The sequence below is a fragment of the Macrosteles quadrilineatus genome, unplaced genomic scaffold (genome assembly GCF_028750875.1).
Source record: "Macrosteles quadrilineatus isolate MER2022 unplaced genomic scaffold, UCM_ALF_1.0 Scaffold_3__2_contigs__length_128488019, whole genome shotgun sequence".
Taxonomy (NCBI): domain Eukaryota; kingdom Metazoa; phylum Arthropoda; class Insecta; order Hemiptera; family Cicadellidae; genus Macrosteles; species Macrosteles quadrilineatus.
Genome location: NW_026542596.1, coordinates 28,619,976 through 28,641,720, shown reverse-complemented (window position 1 = coordinate 28,641,720; position 21,745 = coordinate 28,619,976). Strand labels below are relative to the sequence as shown.

The following is a 21,745-nucleotide window of genomic DNA, read 5'->3' as shown; positions in this document are numbered from 1 at the left end:
AATCACAAAAAACGTGATTCAATAAAAAAAATTCTTTACTGAACTCAGTGAGGGTGCGAGAGACGAAGAGGGAGGGGTAAAAGATTTGGCCGACAACGCACGGAGGAAGACGTGTAGGGCAGCCCATCCTAAGGAAGGATACCCGAGACTCACTTTCCCCCGGGCGTTGGCGGGGACAGCGACAGATTGAGAAGACTTAACCTAATATCACTTTAGCAGAGTGTTCTGATCTGGGTAAAGAGATTGATCTTGTTGTTTCTTTAAAATTGTGGCTGAAAAAATCGTTTCAGATGTGACACGTGTGCATTTCTAATGAATTTTCCTGTTGATGGATTTACCAAACGTGCAGTGACTGGGGACGAAAATGCTTCAATGACGCAAGGTTTGGACCAGACAGGGAGCAATTTTTGGTTGATGGCATCGGCAGCTCTACTGAGGTGATGTTCTCTGAACATTACCCAGTCCCCGGTCTTGTACGGGTTGGGCAATCTGTCCAGATCGTATTTCTGCTGCCTAAGCTGTCTAGCTCTGATGAGGTTCTCGACGGCTCTTCCCCACTCTTCATTTGAAGACTGTGGGGAAGCCTGGTCGTCGATTAGCCTGTCTAGATTCCAGTGGAGCTCTAAAGGATGGGATATGTTTCGACCAAGGAATAAACGGGCTGGGGAAGTTTTGGTGGAGTCGTGACGGGCAGAGTTGAATGCTAGCTGGAACCAGTGTAATTCCTGATCCCAGCGTTTTTGGTGTTCATGGTGGAAAATTCGGATGGCTATTTTTATTTGTTTGTTGACCCTTTCGGCGTGGGAAGGGTTGGGGTAATAGGGACTGGTGTAGATGTGTTGAATGCCTAGTCCCATGCAAAGGTTTTTGACTGTTACTGACTTGAAGGAGGAGACGTTGTCGGAAACTAGGAATTTTGGAGGACCAAAGATTGAGAAAACTTGCTTGGTTAGCACTGATGCGGTGGTTTGGGCCTTGGTATCCTGACAGGGATCATGAGGCAAAACTTAGAAAAGGAATCCACTACGGTTAGGATGTACTGGTTTCGATTGAGAGTGAGTGGCAGAGGGCCAATATGGTCGATGAATATTTTCTCCCACGGTTGAGTTACTATTTCAGAAGAGAGTTTCCCCACCTTTGTGTTTGGTGCCTGCTTGCACCTTTGGCATTTGACACAAGCTCGAACCTTATCAGCGATGACGGTTTTGAGGTCTGGTGCCCAGAAAAAGGGTTCGATGCGGGCAAGGGTCTTGCTGATGCCTAAATGGGCTGAAGTGGGAGACTCGTGGTAGTAGGCAAATAAAAGATCGAAAAGCTTGGAAGGAACAACTACTCTGGGTTTTGTTTGGTTCGGAAGACGGTAAAGAAGGGTGTTATTGTCAACTGAATAATTTGGAGGTTTGTTTGCGGATCTAATTATTTTCCTGAGGTCGGGATCATCGAGTTGATGCTTTGAGATGTCCTTGAAGGCCTCGGGTAAAGAGAAAAGAGATAAAATTGATGGTTGTGTTGTGGGGGGTGTAACTTCTGTTGGTTCTGTGTTTTCAAAGAGTCGGGACAGGCAATCCGCGATAACATTGTCCCTTCCACGAATGTGGTAAATTTTGAACTGAAAGGAGTTGATGAAAGAAATCCAACGTGCAATCTTGCCGATCTGACGGGGGTGATTAAGAAGCCAAGTGAGGGCTGAGCAGTCCGAGTGAAGCTCGAACTCTCGGTGTTCTAAGTACTGATGGTATTTCTGCAAGGCAAAGACTACTGCAAGGCATTCGAGTTGAAGTGTAGAGTAGTTGAGCTCGGGAAGCATAGGAAACCGGGAACAACTGATCACCATGGGGCTGAAGAAGGACTGCTCCGATTGATGAGCCGGAAGCATCCGTGTGGACAACGAATTGACGGTTGAAATCGGGCATGGGGAGGATGGTGGAGGAAACCAATGCCTTCTTTAAGGCTTGAAAGGCTGTGATCTGGTCGGGGCCAAAAACGAAAGGGACACCCTTTTTCTTTAGCTGATTCAGAGGTGCCGTTATTGATGCATAATCTTTTATAAAACGGGCGTAGAAGGCTGTCATTCCTAGGAAGCGGGACAACTGTTTGATGTTCTTGGGGATGGGAAATTCATCTATTGGTCGTGTCCTGTCAGGGTGGATGGAAATAGTGTGATTGGAAAAATCATGGCCAAGGAACTGAATTTTATTGGAGGCTACTGTGATCTTTTCCGGATTGACAGTTAGTCCTGAGTCGCATAGGCGTTGGATTACTGATCTGACCTTTTCCACATGGTCTTCAAAGGTTGAATCGCTATATACACACAAGTCGTCGAAAAAATTGTAAATGTATTTGAACTTTATGTCGCCAAAAATTTTGTCAATCAAGGAGGTGAGAACCATACTACCAGAAGCAAGACCAAAAGGGAGGAAATTGAACTCATATTGAGCCCAAGGAACAACAAAAGACGTGAATTGCTTAGACTCTTCGGCCAGGGGAATTTGGTTGTATGCCGAGTTCAAATCAAGGAGTGTGAACCAACGAGCCTGGCCTAAATGCTGAAAGGCGCTTTCTATGGTGGGCATTGGCGTGGCGTCAAGTTCCAAAATGGAATTCAAATTTCTGTAGTCGACGACCATGCGAGTTTTCCCACCCTTTTTGGGAACTAGAAAGGCGGCGGAGGCATATTGTGACGTGGAGGGTCTAATAACTCCCTTTTGTAGCAGTTCGTCGATGTGTTGCCGCATAAGTTGAAGCTTGGGAGGGGCGTACTGATACGGTTTGTTTCGCACAACTTTGGTTTCCTTGATGCGGATATGATACTTTAAGAGGTTTGTTCGCCCTAACTTGCTAGTGATGGTCTCAGGGAATTCTGAAAGCAACTGAGAGACAACTTGGCGTTGTTGGGGATTTAAATTTTCCCCCATATTGAAGGAAAGTTCTTTCTGCTCGGTGATTGGAGTGCAAATGAGTGAAAAGGCTGTCGGGGATCCAGGTGATCCATACGGAAAACTAAGAGAGTGAGTGCACATGTTGATTAGTGCCTTGGTTTTTGTTAAGAAATCAGACCCTATCAAAATGGGAACTGGTAATTTATCAGTGACAAAAAATTGATACGTCCAAGAAAGGTGTTTTATTTTGAAATGAATCTTTGCTGCAAATTTGAAATTTATGGGTTCGCCGGCTGCGGATATTGCTGAAAATGTTGTCGGGTGTTTACTGACGACTGCGCTGGTATGTCGCTTTAAGAGCTGATAAGTTTCAGATGACAACAAACAAAACGAAGATCCGGTATCTATAAGGGCTTCCTTAACAATTCCCCTAAAATTTAGGGTGACGTAACAAAGCTCGTTTGGCGGAATGCTTGGGGAACCCTTAGGTTTGTTGACCAAATTTTGCCTTTTGGGCACCTGACATACAGACTGAACAAGGGGAAGCGCTGCGGTGCCTAACGGTGCTCCCCTTTGGAGTTTCCCTGAGTTTGGGATGTCGACGGAGACTCGCGGTTTGATACAAAACGTTGAGATGGTTGATGTGACCTTGGAAATTGCTGATTTTTCTGGTAAAACGGAAAACGCGGAATGTGAGGTGGAAAAGTCTGTGGCTGAACATTTGAGAAACGTTGGGCGCTGTGGCCTGGAAAATTGTGGTTGTATCGTCGATTTCGCCACTCCCCTGGTGGGTTTGATTGATAGCTCTGCCTGTGCTCAACACTGCGCTGTGGGAAATCCGGTCGCGAGACGGCCTGCCCCCGCTCCAGCGCGTGGACAGTCTGAACCCTGGGTACTAAGGCCCGGAGATCAGACAGACTACACGCAGCCGGAAAAGCGGCAAGAGCCGCCCGCGTCGGTGTATTCAAACCGTTCAGCACCGTATCGAGCACATCGCGTTCTGAGAAGTCAGAGACTAACAATGATGAGGCGGCAAAAATGGCGTCGACAAATTCGGAAAGAGATTCTGAGGGTCGTTGAATCCTGTAGACCATTGCAGATATTATAGCATGCTTGACCTGCGCAGGGAGAAAAAAATCCCTAACGCGCGAGATGACCTGCTCCAGATTGATGTGATCGGCGATTCCCTTGAGCCAAAATGACCTTAACTGTTCCGCAGTGCGGGGAAGAATCGCTAGCAAAACATCTTCGTCGTCAAACAAATCCAATTTTGATATTTTGGAAGCTGCAATCAAAAACTCGGCCAATTCACGAGGCTCCGAACCAGTAGTGACTGGCAAATCCCTTACGAGATCGTCTAAAACCCTGTTTTTGCTCTGAGCTGCGCGAGGGGGGGAACAACTCTTGGTCATGGCAGAAAAAACCTGTTGACCGACTGCGATCGCAGTTTGCTGAACCAACTGGGTCCAATTCGCTTGAAGAGAATTTGCGCTGTCGGTGTTCTGGGTCGCGGCGCCGCTTGTGCCACTAGAGCCGGCGTCGTTTACCTCTTGATTCGTGCCAGGAGCCTGAGTGGTGGCCAGGACCTGAGGAGATTTGTCGTCAGTTTGATGTGGAGCAATGGTCGTTGGACAGGTCAGGTCCGGCCTGGCATTGATGGGTAAGGGCTCGGTTCCGCCGTTCAATTGCAATGTTTTCAAAAAATCGCTTAACAAGGTCCTATTCCCTGACAAGGTCGCTGAGGGTGCAATCCCTAAAACATGACATTGATTTGTCTCATCCTGCGCATTGAGAGTGGATACCCAGGAAGTGCCTGTTGGCAACTCCTCGGGAGAATATATTCTAGAAGGCATGTCGCCTAAACAACAACGAAGCTTAACAAAACAAATAAATATTTCTCTTAACACTAAACACCTACCGCCTACAGTTACCCCTTCACTTTTTCACTCGAAATTCAAAATTGAACAAGGGGGAACCCCAGGCAACGCTACCGACACAAGAAATGAGGACTCGCAAAAAAAAAAACTAAGCCAAAAAAAAAATTAGCCTATGACTCAATCGCAGCTAGGTAATTCTCTGGAGCACACTAAAGTTTTTTTTTGTTTGTGACAAATTGCAAGTGCTTGCAATGAGGGATCAATCATTCTTGCGTGAGAGTTGGAGAAAGAGAGTTTTCTATTGATGGGATCAATGTCGCAAATGCGTCGCTATTTAAATGAATGTCATCACGACGCATTGACCTTCCATAATAGGCATGAAAATATTGCATGTGATTCAATTCGTCGGGGATGTCTATTACCCTAGTAAACTCTGAACGTAAAGTCAGCAAAATTTTGTTTATTTGATGCAGACGGTTGATTGCTGAAAAAGAATTCCTTATCCTTGGATAATGCGGTAACGTCGTAAACACAACTACCATCCCAGGATAATTCCGACGTAATAATCTCAGAAAAGACAAAAAGGAGTTCTTAAAAACTGTAATTCCAACATTTGCCAAAAAATCATTATTACCTAAGAAAAACAACAGTGGCATGTGTGGCTGTATCGCAGTACTATTTAACTTAACAAAACTCTTGAGTTAGGATATTCTTGCTCCAGAAATGCCCTTGACTAAGATTGGTTGTAATCTTCCAGTTGAGTGACGATTGGTTTGACAAAAATTGTAAAATCGAGTGGCATAAGAGTCACCGATTACCTGAATATTTAACGAAGATTTTTCTTGGTTCATGACCAATTCTTAAATTCACCTAACCTAATTGCAACTCGGTGAAACCCAAAACTGCTCAACCGACTACGAATAGAAGTGTAGATTCGTCGAACTAACAAAGGCGATTGCTTAAAAAAAACCCACTTAACAAAATACAAGTGTACATAACTGGCACAAAACCCTCCTAAATGTAGGCCTACACACAATTCAAAACTCTACTCAAAATGTTGTATTGGACACAAAACAAAAATTTTTCCCTAATGAAATTGCAAATTGCATTCAAATATCTAATTTCCTTGCTTCGAAGTAAAATATATTTGTCGTAGGCTATGTCTCGAATTTCCAGCTAAAATGGGTAACCAAATTGTTATGAGTACACACACTAACTAAAATTATTGTATTGCTACCAGAAAACCAGATATTGCTGTTGGCTCTACTTGACAGCGCTTACTGTAAATGGCGTGGATTCCGGCCTAATTCGAGTGTCCGCCCAGACAAAAACTGAGTTCTGGCAATAATAAAAACAAACCAGATAAATGAAATGGTAACCATAAGGTTCCTGGTAACCTAAACTACTATTGCAGAACTTAAAAAACTAGCCTACTAATCATTAACAAATTTTAATAACCAAAAAACTGTCTACTGTAAAAGGTAAAGTAGGCCTAGCCTAGTAATTTTTCCCAACAGATTTGCTCTACTGAAAATTTGGACAAAAATGACTAACTAAGGCTTACTAGGGATGACCAATAGTGTGACAAAATAAGTAATAAAGACAATTCATATGACACAATACATTTGACAAGAATAAATAAGGCACAGGTGACAAATAACAACAGTAAATTACACTAGAACAAATTGGTGACAAATAGGCTATTGCATGAAAAATGATTTATTTAATAGGGCATAGAACACATATAACACTGACTCTACACTGGTTCACAAGGTGCTGATTTTAATTTAAAATAATCCGGTCATTAAGCAAACAAAAACACCTTGTGTTGGGCAAAGTACCACTTTAATTTAACAAAATTGGGCTGTAGGTCATTTTAATACCCTACCTTGTACCTTACACCCACTAAATATTACAGACCAGCTAATGCCTCTTGCTAGGCTTAACTTTAAAATCGAAATTCACAACACTTGTTCACTAAATCCACTGTCCACTGCCTAGGCTCGAAAGGTGGTAAGATCTCCTGTAACATAAAAACAGACAAAACACACACAGCCCTACCTATGTCACACTAATCCTGGTTGGTCAACCTAGCCTAACCAATTTACACTTCCCTACCAATTTACTAACCAAAAACAGCTTAACCACTAGCCTACCTATCCGTGTCGGTTAAGTCAGGGAAAAATGCACTTTACTTTTTGCCAGGAGAAAAAAAAATATCCCCAGAATGTACACTTAACTTCTTTTACCTAAAAATGAAACTGAAATTGCCTAGGTTAAGTACCCTGATCTAGGCCAAAGCCTGCTACCATATGTAGCGGGGGGCCGTTTGCTGAGGGGGCGCGGGGTTAAGGTATGGGATGGAGGAGGGAAATTCGGGTAATCAGGAGGGAATAAACAGGGTAATGCTAATAGGTTAGGAAAAGGTGTGTCTGGACCAAACTTAATTTCAGCGTGCTGAATCTGCTACCAATACAATTAGGAAGATTGCTGGGGACCAGAGGGACGGAGACCTTTTACCCAGATCAGAACACTTGCCTAGCCAGCTTTGATTTGAACTAATGGAACTAACTATTTAAATATAAACCTATCCTTCCACTATGAACTGAACTTGGGTAATTACTTACTAATTATTGATGAGCAAATGAGTGATATGTAATTGAATACTGAATGAGAAATAAGTATGAATTGATTTAAACTATTAAGTTACATTCTGGGAACATGTGGATTAGTATTCATGTTTCGAACGGTTGGTGGCAGAGTGCCACCAACCGGCTAAGTTGTCAATTCCTACATTTCCATAGTCGGGTGAGCCAGAAGGGCTCCCCGCTAGTTACCTGACTTAGCCAGACATTTTCCCTACTTAATTTCTACATATTAAATGTTATAACTTATCCCAAACATCGAAGACAAGTCGTGGAACTTTTCCGAGAGGTTCTCTGTCCAGATGCCGGTTTTCGAAGAAAGAGGACAAGACTAGGAAAGGTGGGGATAGAGCATTGATGCAGTCGCGGCAGGCAACGAGATGAACATGCAGCCCGGCTTCGCGAACTGCACACACTATCAAAAATATAGCGTGCCGCTATGCGTCACACAATGAACTATTACGAACTCGGTACTCTAGCACGGTAAGAGCTCTTGCGTGATCACTATCGTAGCTGGTGAGGAACTAACTTTCCTGCTTGCCGTCTGAGGGCTCCTCGGTTCATCCCTCTCGCTCCCCTCTCTAGCAAAGTAGGGGGCTCAGCTGATCCGGAACGTTTGCTTGCTGTTTGCTAACCCGAAAAAAAGCTAGCCGGCCGCCGTCGTCTGCAGCCGCTAAATCGTCAGTCGCTCGAGCTTTTTGTTGTTTTTGACTGTAGGTTATGTTGTGTTTGTTTCACACCACAATGAGTTTTAACTTCCAGTTGTCGGTTTATATTATTCACTCCGCATTTCCTCACGTCTTTGAGACAGATTATTGGCTTAAGGCCATGATCTGCGGGTTTACTAAGTGTAGAAAGTTTCTTCAAAGTACCAAGCCGGGTTGAGCCCTAGCTTGCGAAACACATCGCTGGTGAGTCAATAAGCTATAAAACACTGTATAAGGTTTATGCCACGCTCATACAGTATTAATAACTCTCGTTCTACACTTATTTATTACCAAACACAACAGTGTATCATGCCTATAGTTACTAGTGATGTTATAACTAAGGTTAGCCTTCTAACCTATAACCTTAGTTAGGGCTGGTAGGCTATGCCTAGGGATAGGCTAGACCTAGGAGTAGGCTAGTTTGACCCCCCTCAAAATAGGCACGTTACAGGTGAGGTCTTCCATGATCGAGGCCAAATTCTGATTATCTCCCGCGGCCGTGTAGACATCATCATCCACTCCAGCGGTCACGGAAACGTCATCATAGTCTTTGGCGGTAGCGGCAAAATCATGATCATCTCCCACGGCCGTGTAAACATCCTTATACATTCCCACAGTCATGGAAACGACATCGTCGTCTTAAGCGATCGCGGCAAAATCATGGAAATCTCCTGAGGATGTTTAGACATTATCATCGCCTTGCGGTCACAGAAACGTCATCGTCGTCATGCGCGGTAGCGACAAAATCATGAACATCTCCTGCGGTCTTGTAGACATTATTGTTGTCACAGTAAAAATTGTGTTATCTCCCGCGTCCGTGTAAACATCCTTATACACTCCCATGGTCACGGAAATGTCATCATCGTCACGTGCAATGGCGGCAAAATCATTGATATCTCGCGCGGACGTTTAGACATTATCATTGCCTCACGCTGTCACAGAAACGTCATCGTCGTCATGTGCGATGGTGGCAAAATCATGAATATCATGTGCTGCCTGCAAACTATAAATTAATTGTTAAATGAAAATTATTTTAAAGATAAAATAGGTGAACACTTAATTGACAAAGCCTTTTATTTAATTGCAGATTTTCACAATGCCCCTTTAGTTTAGAATAGTTTTATCATTCAATTTTGTTAATTTACATTATCTTCCTAATTACTATTTTATTTTTTATATTCTGATAATTTTAACTCTGACAATGCACCTATTCTGTATGTAACAACACATGTATAGAATGTTATGTGAAAATTAAATATGTCTATGTCTATGTCTATATCATCTCCCGCGGACGTTATGCGGTCACGGAAACGTCATCCTCATCATGTGCGATCACAGCAAAATCATGAAGATCTCTCGCGGACGTTAAGAAGACACCATCGCCTCCCGGGGTCAAAGGAAATTTCATCGTTGTCATGCGTGATCGCGGCAAAATCATGGAAATCTTCCGTGGCCGTTTAGACATAATCATTGCCTCCCGCGGTCACAGAAACGTCATCGTCGTCATGTGCGATCACGGCAAAATCATGGACATCTCTCGTGGACGTTTAGACATTATCATCGCCTCACGCTGTCACAGAAACGTCATGGTCGTCATGCGCGATAGCGGCAAAATCTTGGACATCTCCCACGGACGTCTGGTACAGAACTGTACAGAACTGGTATCGAATCGAGAAATTCTGTTATCGGCCTGTCCCTATTGAAATACAATTAATATTAAACTAAGACGCGTAATTCAAGCCATGACCTTAAGTTTTGAGACAGAGTTTGGCTTTGTTCCAGCTATGCGTAGATTGACACTGCTACTGCTGTCGCTGTGCTGCTGCAAATTATTATAGATGGATAGAGGTGGCGGGTGGCGGAGGGTCGGCGTATTCTGTCAGCAATTCTTGAATCTCGTTAATCGAATCTCGAATCCAAATCTTTTCTTAGGATTCAAGACTCGGATTCGACTCATTTGAGCTGCCGCACCCGTGTCGTGTCATCGACCGTCGTGTCTCGCCTCATTCTTTCGTCCGCTTATTGACGACAAGTATGACAGTGGGGAATGAGGTGTTGAATGTGAAATGTTTCTTAATCAACATTTTCTTACAGTTAAAGAGGATGAATCAGGGAATAAATACATACAAACTTACTATAAACTTTATTACACAATAATCCATATAAGCACTATCCATATATTATCCATATAATTATCCATATATTTATATATATAAAAATCCTGGAGATAAACATTTTGAAAATGGTTTACTATGCATATATCTATTCAAACTTAACATATGGAGTGATATTTTGGGGCAACTCACAGTCTTCTCCAGCAATATTTAAGATTCAGAAAAGCATTGTCCGTGCTATGACAAATTCCCCCTATACTGCATCATCCAAACCAATTTTCAGGAAACTAGATATTCTGCCTTTACCTTGCATTTTCATTCTACATACCCTTCTATTTGTTAAAGAAAATTTTCACAAATTCACTCTTTTAAAATCTACACATAACTATCCTACACGTAATTGTAATCTTTCTTTGCCGATACATCGAACAGCAGCTTTTGAAAAGACACCATTCTATACAGGCAGCCGATTATTTAATAAACTACCTTCTCATATTCGCAATGAATCTTCTGCCAAAGCATTTAAAAGAAAACTTGTTAACTATCTAAAGAGCCATATGTTTTATTCAGTAGAGGATTTCATTTTATATAGTAATAGTGGTTTGTAAAATGGTTCATGTGGAGAGTTTGTTTTCTCATTATGTTTAAGTTACATTAATTTAGTTTTTAACATTTTTGTATCATATTTTTGACATGTCATCTACCATTGAGGAAACTCCTCTGTATATGGTGTAATTTGTGACAATTTACATGAATAAATGAATAAATGAATAAGCTAATGTACTAGTCGGTGGAAAAATTACCACCTGGAATCGAAGGAATCGGAATCGACTTTAGGCAATCGATTCCCGGTTCCGATTCTAAGCCAAGAACCGGTGGAATCGAGAATCGAAGATGGAATCGACCCATCCCTAAAAATAACCATAAAATAATAGAAACAAAATGCTGTCTACACTAACGATCCGTATCGACGTACATGAACTAGACATGAAAAACAAGCTTCAAAATTTACAATGGGATTAGAAGCCCACTTGTGTTGCTTAGTCTATATTATGACTGATGATAAAATTTCCAAATAACCAATCTTGCCGATTGAATCTCTTGAGATTTCGGTTTTGACACATTACTAGTTTTAACTTATTTCAGGTGGAGGTGACTCACAAGCAAAAGGAGAAGGAAGTTCCTCCAAGATTTCAAAAATCGAAACCAAAACCTGTCACACCAGAACCCCCCGCTACAATTGAACCCCCTCCTAGCACTGTAGATCCCCAGGTATTGGACGGAATCTCTTAATTTTACTGTGCTTGCTATGTAAGATAGTCTCTTGTGTGTTTGGTTTTCTGTAACCTTGTTTTAGTGTGAAGGTTGTATTTTTAGCTTTAAAATTTAATTTAATTTAACTGCTATATAATGTCAGCACTGTATTAACTGTAGGGTGAAGGTTGTCTTTATAATTTGTTTAGGAATACTAATTGAATGTAAAGCCTAGCTCTACATGGTAGATAATAGTGATGTGTCAGTAGACCCGCTTCTCCTGAATCTGTCCCCGACCCGCGGCGCGACTGTATGTTTGTCCAAGCAGGCCTGCAATGTCTCGTTAAGTTATACATGTTTTAAATGTTTATGTGTCGTGTCGTTTTTGTGTTTAAATTTCAATAAATTAACAATTTATTGAAAAATCACAAACCCATCTGGTGGAATACAACACTCCACTAGTAAAAGTACTCATCTGATGATGACACAACGTGTCAAAACCAAAACATGTTCTGACTGAAATTCACCATCCAGTATTGAGCTAGGCCTATTTGACGTAGGTAATTTATTCTTACAATAATATCTACAGCTCCAGGAGCTTAACAATGAATTCAAACAACATTTGTAGACTGAGTGACATGATGGTTTAACCAATTGCTTGTACTTAAACCATAATGTGGATAAGAAAATGTAGATGATTCAGCCTTTTTAACAAATCCCACATAACATAACAATTAAATTCCTTTTTTTTCTTGCTCCTTTCCTTTTTATTAATTTTGTAATCTTAATTTATTTTGGAACTTGATCTTAGAGGTCCGTTTTGCCAGAATCGTCTGGTGAGACTATCGCTCGGGGCTATTTTGCCAGAAGCGTCTGTTCCTTGCGATTATTGAATCAGTGAGAGGTTAACTTTGGTGGCGAAAGAAGTGCTGTCTCTGAAATGAGCTGTAAAAAGTAAATAGTAAGGTATTTGTTTGCTGAGTTACGTTTTTTAAAACGGTTTAAAAAAATTTTTTCGGAACACCCAAACAGATTTGATGAAAAGTGTTATTCTTGACCATAAATATTCCTTCAAATCTTTGTTCCCTCTTTACTTGGTTAAAAAAACGTGTTATGTCGTTTTCAGATGTCTGGCATGTTGGATTTGGGGGGGGTTTAAAAGCTATAAATGGGACTTTTGTAAATTTTATGGCTGATTTAAGATGACGTACACTATTGTATGGTCTCTAGCTTGTTTCTAAACAGTTTAGATTCGCATATTTACAACACCAAAGTCGGCAACTTTTGAGGATATTTACTATAAGAATAACATGGGGGGGGGGGGGGAATTCGATATTTCTGGGGCGGGTTATTATTGTAAAATGTAATTTTTAGTAAAGGGTGGAAGACTTACAATTGTACCAAATTGCAGATCTCCAGCGAATCCAGCTAAGTGGGTAAACGTGATTTAAAGACAGATGCACTTGTGGTGGCTATATGATCAATAAAAGGGAGGAAAGCGATTTCGGAGGGGTATTTTTATATAGTCCCTTTCATATTGATACATTAGTGTTAGCTCTAATACAGTAAACGGTAGTTTCTTTCCGTTGTGCCCATAGAATAGGTAATGACTCTGTTGTAACATTGTAAAAGTGGTAAAATATTTTAAATTTTGACTTATTTTGACTTGAACTTTGGGGGTCAAGGAGTAAATTTACAATAAAACATGTAATGACTAAGATTTAAAGTAAACTAAGGAGAATACAAAGCATTAAAGATATTTGAAAAAAATACTTAGGCAGGAAAATGAAGTGAAAACAATTAAATATAAAAAAAAATATTACCACTTTTTTAAAGTAGGCGTTTTTCAGGGTTGAAGATGTGTGATTTTCAGAAAACGCCAAAGAGGATTTTGTATAAAACTTAATTCCTGAACATTAAAAACGTTTCAAATCTTTGCTAGTTCTTACCGTTTTTGAGTTATAGTCGTTAAATAAAACATGTCTTATCGTTTTAGATGTCCGCCATTTTGGATTTTTGGTGGGGTTGAAATTTGAAAATGGGACTTTTGGAAATTTTCTGGATAATTTAGGTTCCGTCCTCTTCAAATTTCAAGTCTCTAGGTACTTTCTAAACGGTTTAGATGAAGATTCCAAAGTCGGTAACATTCAATGTTATTCCCCATAAGAATAACATGAGGGTAGAATTATAAATTTAGGGTGGCTAATATTTTGAAATGTCACTTTTTGGAATTTTTAGTAGTTTGTTAACTAAGTATAACACAACTTAAAAAAATAAATAAATAAGTCGACATCAAAACAAGTGTTTCTTTATCTAATAATCGCTAGCGACTGCGTCTCCATCTGCTCCAGTTACGCTAGCGGCTCAGTTATAGACGCTGGCGGCTGTGGCGATGGACGCTTCTGGCAAAATAAACTAACCTGAAACAATGCAAAGCGGTGGGCAGCGATTGAGGAGGAGCGATCATCGCTGAGCGATAGACGCACCAGACGCTTCTGTCAAAACGGGCCTCAAGAATTAGCTTAGGTCTGTGTTTTATTATTTCAATAACAACATGTCCTTGACATCTCTTACAACACAAGCCTAACTTTCTTTACAGTTGCAACAATATAATTCAATTCATTGTTTTGATACTTGTTTTTACCTCAGTTTTTGTCAAGTACACAATTTTTCTTTGGCTCTCATAATAAAATTCAGCCGACAATCCCTGCTCTTTTACTTAATTGGAAAATAAAATCTCCTAAACAAAATTTGGTTGAGACTGATTCTAGAGTACATAATACTATTTTGTTGGGGGTGTCAGAAACAGAAAGGTATTCTCCATTCAGAGAACATGGCTGACTGTAATAACTTGGCAAACATTGTGATGATCACCTGAAAACAGCCCTTGTGTCTTATGGTGACGTCATCAGATATTGTGCAGTTAAAGAACTACTATTGCTTCTTGCGCAACTAATTGATTGGCTCATACATAACACATCAAAACTTTAAAACTCAAACAGTTTCAACAATGAACAATGACAAATTTTAAATCTGTAAATATTTAAAGTCGGCGTAAATTAGTTTTAAATACAGTAGAGTCCCGCTTTTCCAGAACCTGCTATTGCAAAAATCTGTCTATTCCAAACTAAAGTTATGAAATTAATATAGTTTTTCAAGATGTTGATACAAAGCTAACATGAAATCAAGAACGTCTTCTGCAGTCACGGTAGAAACGAGAACATTATCCGAGGTCTTAAATCATTATCATCTTCTGCGGTCAAAGCGACATTATCACCATCTCCTTCGATCAGGATCAAAACTCTAAACTTTACCCTTGATCGTGGAAAATTTTGTGATTGCACATCTTTGCAGACGTTTTCCTTGTTAGTTTGGAATAGTGAGACTCTACTGAGGTAAACGACCTGAGCATATTGCTCATCATACATCTTGGAGATCAAACATCTGGTTGTTCATTTTAGCCTGTCCGATCGAATACTATTACCTTCAACCTAATTTTGAAAATACAAATGACATGAAATATAGGCATAGTGTAGGATAGATAGGTAATCAATCATATTATGTTCAGTAGTCATGAACTTAATCCATTTTTGAACTAGCTTGTTTTCTGCTATTAAATATGTGTTTTTGTCTTCAATGAATAACATTTAGTGATATAAACAATTTAAGTAGTTTATCTGTTATAGACTTTGTATTTTTTTTTCATTTCAGGTGTTTGAAATACAATGTCTTAGTACATTAAACCACAAACAGATAGTAGCCTATATGCATGGACTCTCATCTAAAATAAAGTTTTCTCTTTTCTTTGAATGCCCTGAATTGACAATTAAAAATGTAGGAACAAGGGTACTGGAACGAAGTCCATGTTTTGATGCCAAAGTGCCATTATTGGTGATGGTTGGAGACACTGACGTTTTTACAACTACAGAAAAAATTAAAGAGATAATGAAAGACTATAAGGCTCTAATTTATGTGTTGAGAGAGCAGTATCCTGGGATCAGACTCATTTTGGTTCACCTGCCTATTTGCATTTGTGCATATCAGAACCAGTTTCTACTGGAAAGAGCAAACTCATTCAACGAGTGTTTGTCAAAAGAAGTTGCAAATAATTCAGGCGACCTATTTGTTCTCAGCCTTCAAGAATTTGACAAAATTGAATTTTTTACATGTATTGACCCAAAAAATAAAACAAATGCCGATGGCCACATTACGCAAGCTGGATATGCAACTCTTGCAAAGTTGTTGATGACTCAACTACTTCAGGTAAATTAACTGTTCCCTTTTTACATAGTACTATTTAAAAACATAGATTAAACATACTTTTGTATCCATAGTAATGACTCTTAATGTATTCTGATTCTAAAACTAATAATTGACTTAAAAAACAAACTGTTTACACCAGAATCACCGTAATGTCATAATCATATTCTACGATTATGCATATGCATAATTATCTTCAGCGATTGCAGCAATGCACCTGTTATTACCTCTTGCAATTGCAGAAACATCAGCTAGATTTAGTCTAAACAAATTTCTTAATTAATTTCAAACACCTCTGGAACAACATATCCTACTAATATTATAAATGACAAAGTTTGGATGTATGGATGTATGTATGTTTGTGACAAGTAAACGTGAAAAATACTGGTCGGATCGGGCTGAAATTTGGTGTGATAATAGCTCACATTCCCGATTAACATATAGACGCATTCTTATCTTAAAAGTCCTTTCGGGCTCCGCCCCAGTGGCTCTGGAGTTTCCCATGTTAACCTTATGAGTACGGTAATTATATTTAAAAGGAATAAAAGAATTTCGTCAGCTGTTTCAACTACTCAAGTTGGTTCTATGATATTAAATAGCATTAAAGTTATAAGGTTTACAAACAGGGTGCAGTAATATTAGTTTTTGCATTTATGATAACATCTAATTTGAACCAACTCGCAACAAAAAGCTGCGAAAAATAGTAGAATTGCTATGATAACAAATTTTCTATTTCGTATCCTCTTCCCGTTGCAAAGCACGGGTACAACAGCTAGTACATAAATATTTTCTAGAAGTAAGGTTAATTCCTATCCTACTCTGATAATATGTTACTCTGCTGCCTTGAACGAATGCAGAAAAACGGTGGGCGTAGCTGAATAGAGATTCTATATTTGAATATTCGACAAATGGAAGGAATTAAAATGTAGATATTCAACAAATCCTGCTTTCAGAAATCCTTTATTGTCCTTACGCAAAACAATCTTGCAATAGTCATATTCACACATGGTAAAATAGGGTTACACAGTAACCCAGTCAGACTAGATTAATAAGCTAATATCACAGACAATAACAGGTAAAAATTTAAAAGTTTAAAAGTAAAAAGAAGGCTGTAGGCTGGGTGGAGAATATACTAGATAAACTATTAAAACATCAAAACTTAACAACTTTTACTTAAAAAAAAACTCTTTAATCACATAAAAAGGATGTTCAACAAGCCAGTTGTATAGCCTATCTTTAAAAACCAACTCAGGCAACGCTCTTGACTCAGAGTGAAATACATTGAATAACTTTAAGCTCATGATTGAATGGTTACTGGCACATTTACTTAGTCTATGGGACGGAATTTCAAGTAGAGAGTTAGATCTAGTGTAATGAGAATGGAAATCTTTTCTAACAGCCAAGTCTCCTAATTTTAGTTTAACATCAAGTAAACACACATATATGTACAGGTTAATGACAGTCAATATCCTAGTTTTTATAAACAAAGGTCTACAATGGGCTTTGAGAGCTGATTTGGTTACTATTCTAAGTGCCTTTTTCTGAAGTAACAAAACATCACTTATATTACTACCGTTACCCCAGAGAATCAGACCATAGCTTAACACTAACTGAAAAAATGCAAAATAGGCTACTCGGATATATTTCTCAGAAACAACAGTTTTTAACCTATTCACTAAATAAATAACTCTTGACAGTTTCTATCATATCATTCTATCTTAAATATCTTAAGTAATTATTGCACCACACCATGTCTGGTGGTATCAGTGACCAAAGAATAATATAGACTGGCAATCCCTATGCCCAATACATTACCGGAGATGAAGCCGTTCCCCCACCACTCATAGGCGCATTCTACTGAGACACTGTGCGCTACTGTCACAAAATTTAATTCGCTGCGGCTCATTAATACCACCAGAAGCATCACTTGTAATGCATACCAAATTTTAATATTTTGGAATAATGAAAAACATATTATGGACAAGCCTATGGTATAAACAAAAGTATATAATATTTAGTTCACAAATTTATACAAACAATTAAACTAAACGAGAGGTTGGGTTAAGATTACATGAGCGACACTAAAAAGTTAGTCGCCTGCTACTTTTTTTATTTTTTGGTCAGGTTAGTTTTGTCTGTGAGAAAGTTAGAGCCAATAAACCAAATTTTATCATTATTTTTTTTTAATTTTATAGGTTGGTCGGTTTAGCTATAAATTAGCTGAGAATATAGATCTAGTTTTGATTTTAAAGCACGCCTGAGTGTTCCGTGAACATACAATTAATATGATTGATTCATCTTTTTTAAACATACAGTAGTAGATAATTAACCTAAATGCACTTTTTATAGTTAAAACTTTATTTATACAAAGTAATAGTAGTATAACAGATTAAAATATTGTTATCTCACAATTTTATTTTATTAATAATTTTGGTAATTTTTTAAATTTTAATTGGTAAAATTAATTGTTTACTCTTGTTGCAATTAACAGTTACTATAAAATAATATTTTTGTGGCAGGCCTCTCAACTAATTTGGTTAGAAAATTGTGGAAGTTGTCAGGTATATTAGTGATTAATAAGGTAGCCTGAATGTAGCCTGATTACTGTATTTTGCTTATTTGAATTGTTCTGCAGTTTGTTTTTTGGCTGTTATTGAGATAGTAACATTTTGATAAATTACTATAGGTAGTTAATTAGTTATTCACTTCCTCTTTGGACTAAATCACTTTATTTTAGTCCATTAGTTTGTATTGAATGTAAAACTTAATATATTCATGCTTGATGGCTGTTGTTTTAGAGATTAGTACACCTTGCATTAACCATTGCATTAGTTTCATGAATTTCTTCCCTTCATTAAAAAAATATCTTTCAAACCAAAAATAGTAATTTAAAAAGTATCTTGAGAAAACAGCATTGTGCATTACAACTAATGTTACATGTATTTGTATCATTGGGGTATTATGTTTGTAAGTGTTTGTAAAATGTGATTAGTTTAGGCTACACCATTTAGTTTAAACCATAGACAAAAATAATTAAATATAGACTGTCAGCTGTGCTGCGGTTACCATAGGTTCTGGCACACACCGCTGGAAGCACCATGTAGTTACGGCATACACGCTATGTAAATACACGGCGTTTCTAGCGGTATGCTCCAGAACCTATCGTAACCGCAGCACGGCTGACAGTCTATATTTAATTATTTTTGTCTATGTTTAAACGTATTTAGTTTGTTTAGTCATTAGTTTTCATCATATTTTGCCCAGTTAATAAATAAAAATTTTTAAGTGTTTCAAATTTCTTAACTAATTATAAAATTGCTCAATGTAGGCCTACATGTATCAGTTTTAGTTGGCATAACATATCATTGGATTTATGCAATCATCAATTAATGTATGCAGCAATCACGCCATAAGCTCAATTGACATGCATGACCTAAGCACAACCATTGATCTCTATTATTACTACAGCTGGATCGCGCGCTGTGTGCTATGTTTTCGGTCCGACCGCTCGCCGCTTCCCCCACCACGTAGTGTTGTTACTGTCTCTCTCTTACTCATTACGTCTTATGGCGTTTCCGCGTTTGCGCTCACAAAATACGCTATATCTCTGTTCATAGTGGCTTGATTGTCGATTTGTTTACACAGTTGTAATCTGCATGAAATTGCGGAGATTATGGTATATGTTTAAATTAAAATAACTCTTTTTTTTAGATTATATTAATTCTTAAATCTACTAAATACGGTTTGTTATTGCCACCTAAATACAAAAGCAAAAAACAACTAAATATGACACTTGATTTAGGGACGGTGACACGCTACATTTCTATGATTAAAAATCAATAGCTCCAGTATTGTTCATGATTTTTATATGTTTTTGACTCAAAATAATCAGTAACGTATAGGCTTTAATTTGATTTATTGATCGTTTGAATCAGTTAAGCTCAAGATACTGTATTACTCAATCAAAAATCATAAATTTGATTTTCTTGGATAATATATTTATTTTAAAGCTGCGGATCAGCATGGGTCCTCTCCTACACGTTAAATGCATAAAAACCATAAGATTACACTTTAAAAACATGAGTGTGTATGCTAAATTAAATTAATTAATCATTAGCATTGATAACAGTTTTATAATTAATTTAAAAAGTGGCAATAACAAACCGTATTTAGTAGATTTAAGAATTAATATAACCTAAAAAAGAGTTATTTTAATATAAAACATATACCATAATCTCCGCAATTTCATGCAGATTACAACTAACTGTGTAAACAAATTGACAATCGAGCCACTATGAACAGAGATATAGCGTATTTTGTGAGCGCAAACGCGGAATCGCCATAAGACGTAATGAGTAAGAGAGAGACAGTAACAACACTACGTGGTGGAGGAAGCGGCGGACCGATACGTGTGTATCTCTGAGCAGTACAGTGCGCGATCCAGTTGTAATAATAGAGATCGATGAGCACAACAAATTACATTGAGCTGTAGTGGGCTGACAGATCTATCAGCTGACAGATGTTTTAAATAACTTTATTTAATTGGGTTACTAAGAAGAGATAAATAAACAATACGATATTTTTAGGTTTTCCAATAAAAAGTGCTTCTTAGTAACAAAAGAGCAATCATTATTAGGTTTTAATCATTAACTTGTGTATTTCAATTCATCTTAAAGATTTCTCTTTAATTGATCAGTCTGTATATTATATCCACATATTATGTGATTGCTAATTTTTGTGGTCCCACTCTATACCATAGTATATGGAAAAAGTATTATTAACTTTGTTTGAAGTGTGTTGCAAACTGTTTGGTTCAATTGCAGAATTTTGACTCAAGTGTATTCCTCGGCCAGCCAAGCAGTGCTGCCAACTCTCGAATCATCTCGCCTCTTGGCCCTGGTCAGCTCGTCAGTGCTGGCCTGGCAAAAAAAGAGGTTAGTATTTTTCAAACTTAAGAAATACTATAGTACCCATGCTGCTCCGCAGCGTTAAATAAATATAATATCTGAGAATTAATTAAATTTATGATTTTTGATTGAGTAATACAGTATCTTAAGCTTAACTGATTCTAACAATCAACAGCTCAAATTAAAGCCTATAATTTAAAGCCAATCATTTAAAGCCAATCTAAAAAAAAACAATAATAAATAATAAAAAAAAAAAAAATAAAAAAAAACTAATGGACAAAGTTGATGATGCTTGGTAGATTTTGTTTTCATTATTCATGTGTTATAATCTTCTAAGGTAAAACAAATTAAATAGCTGGAGTTCTCAATGCTCAGCTTTAAGTTCTGGGTCATCCATAACTTGAATGCAACTCATAATCTTATAAAACTGCTAAAAGATAGTATTCAATACTAGTATTCAGTAATGCATACTATGGTATATTATAGTACGTGGCTCAGTCTGAGAGATTCAGATTGGACCAATTTGAAATTTTACAAAACTTGTTAAAATTGCATTCTTTAATATTTTAATATAATAATATTTTTAATTTTAAGACAGCTACTCAATAATACAGCTCAATATTGGCTGCCAAAAATACTGTTCTACAACATTGGAATTTAGAAAATTCCAATCAGAGAACCCATGGTATTCTCTGTCAAAAGTAACAATCTCTCTTCACCACAACAGGAACCCGAGTGCTGAAACTTTGTAAATGCTTGATCCTAATGTCAATTATTTCTATGGCTACTTTATACTAAAAATATGTTAATTTTTAGGCTGAAAAGGCAAAGAAGCAGCATTTAAATTCATCCTCAAACTTCTTGCTCCATTCTGCTACAAATGGAGAGGTAAGTGAATAATTAATAATAATACTAAATCTTTTTATTTGCTCTTAAAATACAGATGTATTATTGACAAAGCCTTAAGGCCTCTCACCCACTATACGATTTCGGTCGTACGACACTGTGTCGTACGATATTCTTATCGTATGTGTGGTCCTCGCCCACTATACGACACTTTATCGGATAAATGACCAGTTGCTCGGTAGCCATGGCGGAGTGA

The 21,745-nt window shown here is 38.1% G+C and overlaps 1 protein-coding gene across 3 annotated transcripts in view; it reads left to right on the top strand.

Annotated features, from left to right (window-relative positions):
- Nucleotides 1–21,745, top strand: part of LOC128988661 (tudor domain-containing protein 7-like) — a 166,482-nt gene that overhangs the window by 27,400 nt on the left and 117,337 nt on the right. Inside the window, exons 5-9 of one of the 3 annotated variants that reach the window (XM_054410161.1) lie at nt 11,369–11,494; nt 15,188–15,739; nt 18,256–18,297; nt 20,560–20,670; nt 21,460–21,531. In XM_054410161.1, coding sequence (XP_054266136.1) covers nt 11,369–11,494; nt 15,188–15,739; nt 18,256–18,297; nt 20,560–20,670; nt 21,460–21,531 — 903 coding nt within the window. The remainder of the gene's footprint in view (nt 1–11,368; nt 11,495–15,187; nt 15,740–18,255; nt 18,298–20,559; nt 20,671–21,459; nt 21,532–21,745) is intronic. The other 2 variants (XM_054410162.1, XM_054410163.1) reach the window with 2 other exon arrangements.